Source organism: Artemia sp. Qi Xiang Cuo, chromosome 11 (genome assembly GCF_049724085.1).
Source record: "Artemia sp. Qi Xiang Cuo chromosome 11, ASM4972408v1, whole genome shotgun sequence".
Taxonomy (NCBI): Eukaryota; Metazoa; Arthropoda; class Branchiopoda; order Anostraca; family Artemiidae; genus Artemia; species Artemia sp. Qi Xiang Cuo.
In genome coordinates this window covers 46,476,840-46,492,021 of record NC_142804.1, presented here as the reverse complement: position 1 = coordinate 46,492,021, position 15,182 = coordinate 46,476,840, and the positions used below count along the sequence as shown (strand labels likewise).

The 15,182-nt window shown below is 33.2% G+C and overlaps 2 protein-coding genes across 3 annotated transcripts in view; one reads left to right on the top strand and one right to left on the bottom strand.

Moving 5' to 3' along the window:
- LOC148947042 (uncharacterized) overlaps positions 1–15,182 on the bottom strand; it is a 32,865-nt gene that overhangs the window by 17,432 nt on the left and 251 nt on the right. The gene's annotated exons all lie outside the window — the stretch shown is intronic.
- LOC148947043 (U6 snRNA-associated Sm-like protein LSm8) lies at positions 571–13,227 on the top strand. The gene is made up of 4 exons (XM_089097235.1): positions 571–614; positions 5,982–6,022; positions 10,373–10,500; positions 13,037–13,227. The coding sequence occupies exons 1-4, from the start codon at positions 584–586 to the stop codon at positions 13,125–13,127; spliced, it is 291 nt and encodes a 96-aa protein (XP_088953361.1). The 5' UTR covers positions 571–583; the 3' UTR covers positions 13,128–13,227.

Here is a 15,182-nt window from a genome sequence, read left to right as displayed (position 1 = left end):
CAAGATATGGCTGATTGTAGACAGAGAAAAGCCAAGACTAATAGTCCAAGTAATTGAGAAGCAAATATATATCTATAGTGTGTTTTATTTAGGTCTATTCAAGCCATGTTTTTACCATCCCAATCGCTATATATCTTTTTTTTTTTTACTTGCAGAAAGAAAATTATTAACTTACACAAATTGATCAAACTCCTAATTGAGCGGATAATTTGAAACATAGATCATTCATAGGTAATAAATAGTATCTAAAACAATAAATCCGATATAAAATTGGAAATGTAGAACGGTAAACCCCATAAAACATTCACGGTTATTTCGTAAATAAAGAAATTTGCAATTTTTCCTTCATATTTTTGAATTTACCTCTCTTGAAGTATATTAATAATTTCCTCCATGAAAGATAAGAACTATTAAAGAAATTACTACTTAAATTCTATCACTCATGGAAACAAATTGCCGGTCAATTTGATGCTAGGAATATTTTAGTTAGGACAAGAGAAAAAGTGCTTTTGATAATTATAAAAATGTTAGTCGTAACATAGATGTCTCTAGTCCGCAAGATGATTAAACTAGAAAAATAAGCATGGCTAGTACATTGGAGACTTACCTAAACCGTAAGTTTTGTCTCTGCCTTGTATCAGTCGTAACTTCAGAATAAACTATGCATCAATGTATCCGCTTTTAAGATTTACCCCCGTAAATTATAAATTTTTTGATCTTTCAGCAGTGACATTTTCTAGGCCCTATTGGGGAATTTCCTTAAGTCTTGTGAATTTTTTGTAAATTTCTAGGTGGTCATATAATTCAGCTAGGATGCAAGTGAAGATAACATTTAATGCCTTTTTTTTATGCTCCTTCATAATTCAATAATTACTTCTGGGGCTAGCCTAGTTGCTTCTTGAGCCCTTAAAGAGGCCCAAAGTAATTTCATTTTTGTAACCACATAAGAAGTTATAACCTAACTTGCAAAATACTTGATTTTCAATTCAAACCACTTTCCTACTGTTTCAAGTTTTTCAAATGCCATCCACAAAAATGGCACTGAATTTTGCAATTCAAAACTTTGCCATCAACAATTCAGGGTATATTCCTATTCAGGGTATATATCTGCACATTAGGATGGTGAAGGGGGGGTTAAGTTCATTGTAAATTTGCAGTGGCCATATAATTTAACTAGGATGAAATGCATAGAACAGGATGCTTCCAAAGATATTAAAAATCCAAAATTAAAGTAAAATTTTATTTGTCAAAGTTTTTGAGATAAATACAACTTTTCTTTTGTGCAATCATCTCAGCCCAAGTAATAAAGAAAAAGTAAATATACTAGTTTGAACATACCTTCATAGACAGAGTTCAGGCTCTGGACTCATTTTTGAAAGTTTCATTTTCCTAACTTAAATGCTTTTCAAGATAGTAAAAATTTATCATCTAGAGATTTAGCCTACCTAGGCATTTTGCTACCCAGAGCTGATCTTAAGGAATGAAATTTTTAGAGGGTTTCAGGGTATGGTATTTGAGCTGACTATGGAAAGTTTTATTCAAATATCTACTACCTTCTTTGCCCCATTGCAATGAATTTACAAAGGTTAGAACCCACCTCCACTGTAGGAAACAGCCATCTTACATTAATCTGTGGAACAGCAAACAAGATGTTATTATCTTAAATTGCTCTAAGTGCAATTTAAAGTAATACTTCTACTACTACCAGGGGTGTCCCAAGACTCATTTCATTGATAGGGGGGCAATCTCTGTAAATTTTACCAAATCCCTACCTGATTTATGCCAAATTTTCTGCAGAAATCAAGAATTTTGCTAAATCTTGGGCAATTTCACAAAATTTCTGCCAAAATTTTTGCCTCTGGCAAAAATTTTACCAAATCCCAAAAACCTTGGAGGGGTGGACTTATCTTCCTATTCTTCCACATTTTTTTTAACTGTGAAAAAAACACCCTGAGCCTGGGCTATTCTACCATTAACATCATCACTGCTCCAACCATCTTTACTAATAATACTACCAAGGTAAGTGAAACTGTCCCCCTGGTTAATCTTTTCATTACCTAATGTCTCCTTTTCATCTTCACTTATTCCTAGCCTTAGTGACTTAATCTTCTTAACATTAATTTTTGAACTCATTCTAGCACCATAAACTTGTAAAACCTCTAAAAGTTCATTCATTTTGCATGCACTTTCATCTAGGATGCTTAAATCATCAGCATAATCTAAGTCCAGGAGAGTTTTTTCTCCCCATTTGATTCCATGGCTTCCCATTGGCTTTCCTCTGCTTATTAAGACAAAGTCCATGAAAATGATCCATATAAAGGGGGATAGAACATAGCCCTGCTTAACTCTGGTTTAATACAAAACCAGGAGCTAACCTCATTTCCTACCTTAACCACAGCAGTGTTATTCTCATACATAGCACTAATCACTTTAATGAATTTGTCTGGTATACCTTGCTAGGATAAGACCTTTGCTAAAGCTCTTTTATCAACAGAATCAAATGCTTGCTCATAATCTATAAAACTGAGGACCAAAGGTGTTTGATAACTAAGGCACTTCTCAATTATTAACTTAAGAGTGAAAATTTGGTTGACACACATGTGTGATACAAACAACCAAAGCTGGAACAGATTGAAATAAAATCTTAACCAATTCATTGATTATTTCCAAAATAAGTTTAAAAATTACCAGCTAGCATTTGAATTATTTTTTGTTGTTGTAGATTCCATTCAGAAATGCCATTGTTGCTTCTGAGAAATGATTGACTATATTCTGAAACTTAACAAAACCTTCAACAATAACATAATTTGGGAAAAATAGCCATAAAAAGACATGTAGCTTGGCAGTGGTTGGTAGAATATAGATGAGATGATGCTCAGTGAAATGGGAACCTGTCAGTAAAGGACCAATTACCTTACAAGTACCCCCAAAAACTGCTTTTTCAGTTGGTACTGGAAATTAGTATTATGACAAAGTCTCAGTCACATTTTGTTTTACTGATGTGGATGTTTTAGCTAATACCTCTTTTGCTCACACAGGGATTCAATTAAATACCAGAGCTAGTTTGAGCCAGAATCAGACTTCAATTTATCTAAAATTGTTTGACATTTGGCTTAGCTGCTTAAAAAAAACTGTTTAGCTATTTAGCTATTAAGTTTTTGTTTTTTTTTAAAGTAAGGCAAGTGAAAATCTTCTATCTCAAGAAGCCAATTAGATAAATCTTGTCATAATTGGGTCAGACTAAGTCTTAGTATTTGCTAATTCTTATTGTGAATGAACTTTCAGAATTGCTAAGAAAAAATGCAAGTGTTCTAGTAAAAGGTAGCATACTAATTAGATGATTATTGAGAAAAAAAACATACTAGCATAAGGCACTTTACCTTAGGCCAAATCTTTGTCAATATCAGCTAAAAATCTATAAACAAAACCTCAATAACAATATATACATCAAAAGAATCTGCCTTTGATTCCAATTTGAAAGGTGTGAAATTCAATGAGTTTAAAGTTACCTATTAAAAGTTTTTAGCATAAGAATATTAGAATAGTTCTAGAAAAGGGAGAAGCACCCCCAAGAAGGGAATGATCTTGATGACAAATACATAACCAAATTTAACATTTCCAACAATTCTACAGCAGAGATTTGAAGCCTCAATGCATAAAAATTCAAAATTGTCTGTTCTTTTTTTTTAAGAAGGGTTTTCAGGGATGCATGTCTGTTTTTTTTTTCCTAGGATGATTGCATTGAACCAGTAATCGTTTAATATTGGAGGAGTGATTGTTATAGTGCCCTTTTTAAATATCAAAAAATCAGTGCCATTTTACGTTGCAAAACAGTAATTTTGGCAAAGATAGGGCCAACATGCTATTCAACAAAAATTATAAGATAGATAATGGATCTAGAATTATTAAAAATTAATTTAAGTTGCCCTTAGCTTTGAAGGCCATACTGATTTGCGGGTGTACATTTTTCTCTGAATATATATGCAGTCTATTTAAAACAAATGGGTATTTTTCTCAGTCTATAGAATAATTCCAATAGCTAACCAATATTTCATAGATGGAGATCTCTGGACGTTTCAATAGGGGTGCCTAAAATCTTCAACATTGTATTTTAAGGTACAATTGTTGCAACTTTTTGTGAGCATTTCTTCTAATCAGTCTGGACAGGAGGAGAGCTACCTCCAAATTGTTTTTAATTTATTGAACTACTTTTCAACAAAGTATGTATAATTGATGCTGAGAGGGCAATATCACTCCTCATATTGCATCAATATATTTTAATTTTAAAAACAAAAATCACTTTCATATGCTTATCTTGATAGAAGCAGGAACTAAATTTCACATTCTCAAGAAACAAGAGTTTTCCTTAGTATTTTATTTCTCTTGAACAAAAGATTAGCAATTATAACCAATGAAATCAGTCCTGTAATTTTATGCTGCTCTCATATTTGGTCTGGGATGTGGGGAGAAAGATCATGGTTTATGCTATCTTTCCTTTTGTGTCAGCAGCTTTTCATTTAAGAAGGTTAATTTTTTTTGATAGGCAGCTTTATGGGATAATGATCTAGACCTCCTCATTATGTATTAGCAGTAAGAATCTTTGTATTAAATGTAGTGGTGCTAAATAATTTACTTAATATTTATGTGTTTACATTTTTTCTAGTGAAGGCTTTTGTAAATGTTTTTTTTTGTGCTCAGATTAGTTGATTACGTTCAAGATTTTTCTTTTTATAATAAGAGACAAAATTTTCTTCCCAAAAAGTTTGTAGAAAACAGCAAAACTATCTTACTTTTTTAGATATCTCATTTTTCTTTTCTTTGGAGAAGTCATTCTGGACTTTCCAAGTGGGCATTTTGGGTCTTTCTAAGTTTGAAAATTCAGGGTGCAGATATAAGTTTGAAATTAAAGTTGAGAAGGCCATGCTACTTAGATTTTGAATAAATGGAGGGGGACAGATGATGGAAGATAATGAGAAAACTGACCATGTTGATAGCTTTAGTTCTTAGTTAGTATTATTAGTAATGAAGGTGGATGCAGTGAAAATATCAAATTACAAGGTGCAAAGGTGTTTTTCAGTTTCAAAAAGTTCAGAGGAATAGGAGATCCATCATTAGATTAGAGTATTAGAGGCCACAATTATGATAATTGTTGGAAGTATTGTTCTGAACTGTATGAACTTCAAAAGATCAATTTTACATTCTCTTTTGAATGACTGTATATCAAGGAAAAAATAATGGGGAAATATGGTTTGATTCCATTCTTCAGATTTATAAAAAAAAGAATGTTTAAGATGATTAGGGCACTTCTTGACAATCCACCGAATCTAGCAGCATCAGAAAAAGGCAGGATGTCCTTGAATTTGGTGGGAAGAGGCTATAAGAAAAGATTTAAAGGAGGTGGGAGCTTCATGGGAGGGAGCAACCAGCAAAACTCCAAATGGTGCAGGATGGAGGATGAGCATGTGCAGCTCTGTTGGCTTCAGGCAGCTTGGTTTTGCAATAAGTTGTTGGTAATAATGGCATTAATGCAAAATACATTGTTAGTAAGGATAGAGCAAAAAAAAATTGATAAATTTTAATGAGATCAGATGTAGCAAATTTCCGTTCTTTTTTTCATAATGATCTGAACTGAAATGGTCCAACCTGTCTCCCTTGGGAATATTTTTAGCATCCCAGAAATTATGACTGTGCTGCTACAATTGAGGCCTTTACTATGCTTATAACATATTTTCACAGCTGACAAATTTAGCATAAATAAATATGAACATTTTATCCTTCTGTGTAAAAAATTTTTCCATAAGAATGGTTTTGTTTATAGTTGATTCCAAAGCTTTAAACCCCAAAAGCCAATGTTTTGCTTCTTTTGACATATAAAAATGTTTCTTGGGGAAAGGTCATTAATTTTATAGTTCATAGCAAGGTTCTTCTTTCACTTACTGAATGTAGATATGTTACAAGCTATATATGTTTCTTTTTTTCAGACATTGTGTCAGTTATAACAAGTGATGGCCGGAATTTTGTTGTAAGTTTAACTTTTTCAGTGTTTTGAGTAGTATTTTGAACACACAGAATATATATGGTAAGATCTGAAAAAAAATTAAGGAGGGTTCAGCCCCTGGTATAGATGGATTCCTGGCTAATTTATGGAAGTGAGGTATAGTGTGGCTACTTCCCGCATTAGCACCAAATTTTTCAATGTTGTTTAAAAAACCTCAGTGGCAAGGGGAATGGGCAGCTTCTGTTATTCTGCCACTATTCAAGAAAGGGGATAGATCTCAGCATAGTAAATAAAGAGAAACATATTTAGGGAATATAGTTAGTAAAGTATTGTCTGGTAGATTAGATAGATGGATAGGTAAGAACAGTAGTTTAATCAAAAGTCAGGCAGGGTAAATGAGTGCTATGGGTCAGATTTTTATATTGAATATGTTAGATAGGAAGGGCACTAAAAGTAGATGGGATAGACTCTACGTAGTTTCTTTAGATTTAAAAGGAGCATTCGACAGAGTAGATTGAGTACTCGTAATGGAGTCATTATGGCGCATAGGCCTACCCAGTTGGTTCATTTTAAGGTAAACAACTATGTTAACAGAATATTTAGATAGCCAAAAAACAAACTTACCTCTATAATTAGAATTTCATCCCAAATCCAAATATGACATTCATTTCTGTCGCAAATTTAATTTTTAGCTCTTTACAGACCCTCAAAGATGATACCTTTTTCTTTTATTTTAGATACAGCTTATATACCTGTGTTTGCAAACTTACCTCCATAATTAGAATTGCATCCTGAATCCAAATATGACATTAATTTCCGTCGCAAATTCAATTTTAACCTAACCTTTCTAACCTTACCCAAATGTATCATTTTTGAGGGTCTGTAAAGGGCCAAAAATTAAATTTGCGACGGAAATAAATGTCATATTTTTGGATTCAGGGTAAAATTCAGATTATAGAGGTAAGTTTTTTTTGCCTATCTGAATATTCTGTTAATATATACGTTTACCGGTTTTAATACTAGTAAAAATGTATAGTTTAGTTAGGTTGATTGTTAGGGTAGGTACACAGTTTTCTAGGCTGGTTTATAGTAAGATAGGAGTAAAGCAAGGTTGTACCCTTTCCCCTAGGCTGTTTTCTCTGTATATAAATGGTTCATAGGAGTTTTATAACAGTAAAGAAGCTCTGCTTGTTTTAGTCAATAATTTTAGTTTGTTTTCCCTCCTATTCGCTGATGACATAGCTTTAATTGGAGATTCGGGAAGGAATTTGTAGAAATTATTAGATATATGTCGGAATATTTGAAAATGAAGAAGTTGGAATTAAATGTTACTAAGTCGGTGGTAATAGTATTTAGAAAGAATGGAGATATTTTATGAGATGATAATTTTTGTTTGAAGGGAAAATGTTGGATTTTAAAGACGATTTTGTTTACTAGGGGTGTAAATTGTCATCAACAGGGAGTTGGGGACCACAAGTAAACTTTACAGCTAATAAAGGGCAAAAAGCATAGTGGAACGTCGTGGTTAGTATCGACAAGTTCGTTAAGGTCTATAGGTATAGAATATATCAGGCTACAAAATCAAGTTTTTATTCTATGATTGTACCAGTTCTTCATTATGGTGCTGAAAATTGGGGAGCAGAAAAGGCTATTAAGTTAGATAGGGTACAAATGAATCAAACAGCTCGTGATACCGAACTGTAAGTAAGGAGTGTCATGGCTCAATAATAACCGAAACTCTTAAGATACCGAATTTTGATATAAATAGATGTATTAAAAGAATCGGCCTGTTATGTTGATTCCGAATATATAAGATTTATCAAGTTTAATTTCACCCATCAAAGGCTACAAGCTTGAGAAATTTTGTCCAATTTTCAAAAAAGGAGAGAAAACCCCCTAAAAGTCAAGCAGTTTTGATGAGAACGACATAATCAAAAATTTATCGTATCAGAGAACCCTACTGTAGAGGTATCAAGCTCCCATCTTCAAAAATGTGGAATTTTGCAATTTTGCCAAAAGAAAGACCAAGGATACGTGTTTATTTATTTTTTCGTTTTTTTGATGTTTTTCCCTGGGGTGTTTGTATCAAACTAATGGTCCTAGAATATCGAGAGATGGCTCATTTGAACGGAGATTAAAAGGTCTAGTGCCCTTTTTAAAAGACCAACAAGATTGCAGGGTAGTTTGCCCCCCTCCACCAAAGTTGTCAGATCAAAATTCCGAGATAGCCATTTTGTTCAGCATGGTTCAAAGGTCCAACAACAATGCTTTTGATGATGATATGACTCTTCATGGTCCCTGGGGAAAGTGTTGCATGTGTTTTCGGACGTATTGGTAATCCGGGCGTTTTTTTACATGTTTTTGCCTTCTATGTGATTATTTGAAGAACCTGTCTTTGTTAAGGCTGATTATGGTAATTCTTAACCACCAAAATTTTAGCGATTTTGAGGTGGGATTTTGCAAGGAGGGGATTTTCCACGGGAAGGGTTTTCCATGGGAAGAAAAGTTTGTGGGGGAACTTTCCAGGAGAGATTTTACGCCAGCGAGAGGGGGTTTTTTGGTACTATTTGAAAGACCATACTAGATTGAATAAAAAAGTCAACTGGAAGTAAGGAGCAACATTAAAACTTGAAAACGAACATAAATTATTAAAGAATTGTGCTGATGATGCTAATGTTATCCTATTTACTATTTAATTCGAAATTATTTTAGGATTTGTTTAGTCACTGATTTTTATATATTTTGAGGTGTAAATAAAATGCTTTACACCCTTGTGAAATAGACTATTTGGGATCTTATTTTTTTCTTTATAGTTAAGTCTTGTGGAGACAGAAATAAAAGACAAAGAAATGGGGGGAGAAAGGAAGTCAGCTACCTAATCATTTAGTCCAGCCTGAGTAAGCTGGGAGATCTATCAATATATATCAAAGTAAAATATTGAAAACTGTCAATCCCTTCTGGGTATGGTAATCAGGCTATTCATGTCTGTTGTCTTTATACTGTTCACCCTTAACCTTTTTCATATCAATTTTAACCAAGGAATCTATACATGTGCATCATATGCACTTGTAATTAATACATTTGCACAATTAGAAGTCATGACAAAATATGCTGCTATGTTGATTTGAAACACTTAAAACATGGACTTGATGGTCTTGCATGGAGGTCTTCAAGTAAGCTATGAACAACTTAATAGCATAGATTTCAATTTTTATTCAAGAATTTAAAGATTAAATGTGATTGAAGTGAAAAAATACATGCTCTATGATTTAGTGTGGTCTTTTTTTCTCATAGTGACCGCTTAAAATGGCGAGTATAGATCCACCTAGCATCCAATAATTTTTTTTTTAATAGTAAAAAAAAATATCGTTGCATCTTTTAATCTTACGCTTTGGATGCTAAATTGCTTAATTTATGGCGATGAATTTCGGTAACTTCATGATTCTCTTAGACCTGTAAATGTCAGTTCAACAATTTAGGTTATTTTAGGTTAGTTTGTTTCTTCTCTTTCTTTTCTTTTTTTGTTGATCTAAACTTCCGGACGTGTAGCCGAAATATTTGTACTTTTATTGTTGTTAGTGAAAAAAAAGTTTTAGGTTTTTGTTATTTTCTAATGTCTTATTGAATAATTATACCCATTTTTCAATTTCGTTTTAATTTTACATATTTATAACTAAACAAAAGAAATTGTTTTTCTTAGTTGTTGCATGCATATTGCCAGCATCTTTTTGGATCCGTGGTTTTTCACTTTGCATAGATTCTGACTGTTATAGAGCTGACAGAGTCCTAAGGTGTACATAAAGAAGCCTTTAGAAGAAAGTTCGTGGGAACTTCCCAAGGGTTGGACTTCTGATACCTGAAAAAAATGAGTATCTGGCCCAAAATCTTCTGATCTTGGCCTGTTTTCCCAAAGAATTTTGGAATTCATTTAGTATTCAGTCATAAACATGCAATATTTTTGCATGCACCAGCAAAAGAAAAGAACAAAAAAGAAAATAAACTTGCTTTAATACGATCAGTCTGTGTTAAAAATCTCCCACGTATTGTGTAAAACTTTGTTCAACAAGTAAATTTGCAAAAATAAGAATTATTTTCACATTCTATGATAGATTTCATTATATGTATAGTACTTTTTCGGTATTTTTCACGCCAAAAGAAACTATTGTTGGAAAGGTGGACAAGACTCCTGGCCTACTCTGTACCATTAAAATTTCATTTGGGAACTTTTCAACTTATTTAAAAAAAAAAAAAAAAAAAAATGAAGAGATTTCTGAATTTCTTATGAATCTTGCTACACAATAGTCCAACTGTATAATTCATTTTGAAAACAACTTACAAGTACCCAGTACTCATCTAAATTCGTTTTCATTTCAGGGTACATTAAAAGGTTTTGATCAGACTATAAATGTAGTACTAGAAGAAACACATGAACGAGTGTACAATCCTAATCAAGGTGTGGAGCAAGTTCCTTTAGGTCTCCAGCTTCTCAGAGGAGATAATATGTAAGTTTACTACTAATTACATAGTCTTACAAACACAAATTTAGATGAAACCAGTGACTGTGAAATCTTCCTGGGAAGGCTTAATAGCCAGATTTTCATAAATCTAAAACTAATGTTGCTTTAATTTTCTGAGGGAAGTATGGGAGAATTCTTTGCAGAAAATCCACCTATTAGCAGATAAGCTAGTTTAGTTTGGATTTTCTCCCTTATTTTTGCATTTAGTTTTACTTGCAACACCATAAAATGTATCCAACTGAACCTTTGTCAGGTATTTAAGGTCGTCTGTACGTTAAACAAGTGTAAAAGTTTGTTTGAATCATGCCCAGGAGTATATGCAGAGTTTGATGTGTTTCGTATATGATACAACATTTGACTCTGCTTTTGCCTGTAATGATGTATGACATAAATAAGTGTAACCAGAAAAGGCTTCTTTTCAAAACTACGAAAAAATTAGGAAAAAAATCTTTTGGCCGTTTCGAGAAAAAAAATCGTATCAGTCGGCAAACTTTGGAACAAAAAGCTTCCACTGAGCGAAGAACATTGGGGGCCTACTAAAATCGTAGCACAACGCAGTTGAAAAGGCCAGCCAACCCTTTGGGGAGGACCACAAATATGAGAGGAAATTCCCAGGAATGGATTTATTTTATTTGCTGGATTAAAAAGAGATCCTAGCAATGAAACCTAAATCTGAGAAGAAAAGCATTTGGGTTTATACAACTGAGGTTTTCTGTCACAAAACCATGTAAACTCAGGATTTCTTTTTCCTTTTTCCTTGCAAATTTCCTGATTTAGTCTGACAAAAAGAATTGAAATTTGACTTTTTTTTTGTACCATTCTGCTAATTGATCTTTTAAATTTTTTTTTTTGTATGAAAGTTTTAGCTCAATTTCTGCAGTAGATAGGAGTTATTTGACAATTATATGGTCTTTGGCAGATTTCTTGCTAGTACGGATTCATTTTTTCTTGCCTATAATTTTTGCTTCTATGCAAGGTTGTATCAAAACATTTTCGAACTGCTCTCACAGTTTCAACTTCATTCTGGAGGATCGTTAGTCTGAAGGATTGCTATATTCAGTCAACGACTCAATGCCCAACAAGTATTGCATAACTACTGAATAATCACAAGTTTTAGTGATATTTTCGTTGGCTAGCGATTACTTGTAACTTTAACCTTTCCTTTTTTCTGCTGACTAGTTTCTTTTAAGCCAAGAAAACTGTCCAAAGACTATGTAATAGTCCTGTGACTCATATCTACTGAAGAAATCGAACATATAATTCAAGGTGTCATAAGAAAATAATATACGCTTAATTAGCAGTGCTTCAAAAAAGGCTAAATTTCAAAGTACTTTTGGTCAACTATTTTGGTTCTTTAAACATTCTAACTGCGATAGTATCGTGAGATGTTGTAGAAAAAAATGAGCCATGATAAAAGCCTTTCCTTCACGGGAGTCCACCTGCATAACCTCTTTTTAAATTATGCATATTCGTCCTTAATTCACTTGTTCAAACTGTTAAAATCAATCAAATTACTCGGTAAAATTTACGAAGGACAAGACGGTCTTTCCATATCCCGCTGTCATTCAAGACTTGCATACAGTTCAAAGTCACTAAGAATCTTTAACACAAACATCTTGTGTGATATTTCAAGCCGATCACAGACACGGCCGGATTTAAAGCTTCGACGCTTCTAGGCCTAAATGTTTTTGCCGCTCCGTTTTTGCGACATTTTCGGGGAAATCCCCGAAAATTAAGGAATAGTGGAAGGCCTGAGCAGAACGGAACTACTGAGTAAAATGTAATAAAAGAGAGAGGTGATACCGAACTCTCAGCTGCCATTCTTGGGAGACATCTGACAGTCTATAAGTGGCCACGGAATTCTTGTGTTGTTTTAAAGTCACTTTTCTGTGAATAGACAGCGCGGCGGTGGAGTGCATCTGGCACTTTGATGATAAATCCCAGCAGTGCAGTTTTTGTTAAGACAAAAGTCACTCATTGATAATTTTTTTTTGTGCCCCTAGGACCGGGCCTAGTGGGCCTATTGGTAAATCCTGGCCTGATCACAGACTAGCACTACTACGGAGTTATGACATCATGCGTACAGACCATAGTTATACAAATTACAATAAAACAGCATGAGTTCATTGATCTCCTTCAGTTTTATCTTCAGTAACAATCGACAAAGACAAAAGGTTTGAAAAGTAGTTTCATGTAAATATTTAGCTTCAAATTACCAATATTTGCACTCACTCAATAATTACAGCAAATCGATATTTTCTGTGGGTTTAGTTTTCTTGATAGACATTATAAAAATCAATCGGAAACAGTTTCTACTTTAAACTAAACAGATTGTCATTACTTTGAGTAGCAAATTGATTATGCCTAGGACGAATGAGGGAGTCTGGGGATATCATATACACTGTCCATTTAGAACAGTCACAACGACTACAGGTCACAAACTTAGTGACCCAGAAATAGAAAGAGTGAGAGAGTATTCAAAAGTCCGTGTTCATCCAATTAATTATACCTTTTATTTTAGCGTTTTAATTGGAGAAATTGATGAGGATTTAGACGGTCGATTGGACTTTGCAGCATTACGAGGTGAACAACTGCCATCTCTTGTCCATTAAAAATGTCTGTATTAATCTTTATTCTTAATAAATTTTTATACACCCCAGTCGATATCACGGCAAAGATATTAATTTGTTTAAATTGAAAGAAAAATATTGAATCAATCAACCAGTGAATGGAAAGTAATTTTTTTTTTCAAGTTGAATTTTTTTTTTCTGAAAAAAGGAAAGACAAAGACGAAGGAAGATTTCATAGATTCGATTGGTTTTTGTATACTATTATTGGCAAATACCTTTGGATATTATACTTGATTTGTTTTATCAATTTATCTCAAGTTCCACGATCCTGTAAACTGAGCGTTGTAATAAAAAAAGAAAGAATATATATATATATATATATATATATATATATATATATATATATATATATATATATATATATATATATATATATATATATATATATATATATATATATATATATATATATATATATATATATAAGTTGGTTATATGAGTTTAATCATTCAACTTATATGATATCGACACCAGGAAAAATAATTTAAAAAAAAAGTATCCATGCCCAGATTTTGATTTTACTCTTCATATATGTTCACAGTTTTTAAAAATTTTCTTTTTAAATGTTAACATTTAAATCCTCAACATCACAAACTTCAAACGATATCATTTCTCTTTCAAATAAATTGGAGGAAGAACTTAACAATTAAGGCAACATAGAGAAAGGTGGGAGAGGGAAACAGTTACCTAGAAGGAGAGAGAAAAGAAGATTTAAAAGCAAGAGGGGGGGGGGACTAAGAAATAGTACAAAAATGAAACTACTCAAATGACGAAAACCTGTTTATAGTACGGAAAAAAATAAAATAAAGCTCTCAAAAATCTTGAAGAAACACACGAAAAGGACAATTTAGATTAACACTGGCCGGGATGGAATTTCAAAGCGAAAAAGAAGGAATTAAAAATAAAAGAAATAAATCAATCAAATTTTAATTCGCTGGGTTAAGCCTTAGAGCCACTAGAGATTGTAAAATTAAGTTGGAATATGATATAGTTATTGACAAATAGTCGGATTTACAATGCAGTTCGGTTTAGTCACTATGTACAGTTTTTGATGCAGCATCATTTAATAAACACAACATATCGAAAAAAACAGCGATAAGCCCCTCTAAGAACTTAGAAATTTTAACAGGAAGCTTTTCTTAATATAGTCTTGCATTTACCCTCTTAAAGTACAGGTTCTAAGCAATTAGGCTAATTAATTTCTTATCTCCCTTATTTCCGTACAGTGGTGCCTCTGACCCCCTCACCTCACCAATGCTGGACACATGTGCATCTATGACCGTGAACTGATATCAAGTTCTCGCTTTTAAAATAGAAATTTCCTTTTAAACTCCTTGAAAAGTCATTAGTCGAAAATGTTCGGCTTGCCCATCAAAGTAATTTGTTACGTGAATGTGAGCAATTCTTAGGTCCAACTGCTATTATTACTTGCAGGGTTGGATCAAGACTTGGTAGGGACCCAGTGCTATTGACACTTCTGAGCCCTTTATGTAGGTCATACTCTATTGAAATATTAAAATAAGCGTGTAAGGAAACTCAAACTAGAAGCCCCGTATCTGAAATTTCAAACTCCATATTCCAAAATCGCCACCAGCTGTGATTTATTACTGAATTAGGTGGATTTTTTTTTCCTTAGAAGATTGCGGGGTTTTTTAGTTTTTCCTAAAAAAGATGCTTATTTCGAGATTGGCAGATCCATAGTCGAGTTGTTCCCAATAATTTGTTTTGCTTAAGATGTTTAATTGTCAACCAGCTGCAAATTGCCAGCATCGTATATCCGTGCCTTAAGTTTGTCAAATTCTCGCTGTGATATCGCCAACTTGCATTTACAATTTATTTGCACTGTGTCTATAGAATATCGCGGTGTTTACGTCTTCCCTATATATGAAGGACCGTATTAATATTCACTTTATTAGCAACACCTCTATATGGAAAGTTCCCCGTTCTATAAAAGATTCTAAATAACAAAACACATGAATAAAACTAAAGCTTTTAAAGTTTCCCTTTGAAGGCTTTGAGCCTTGTCCCCCCCCCCCC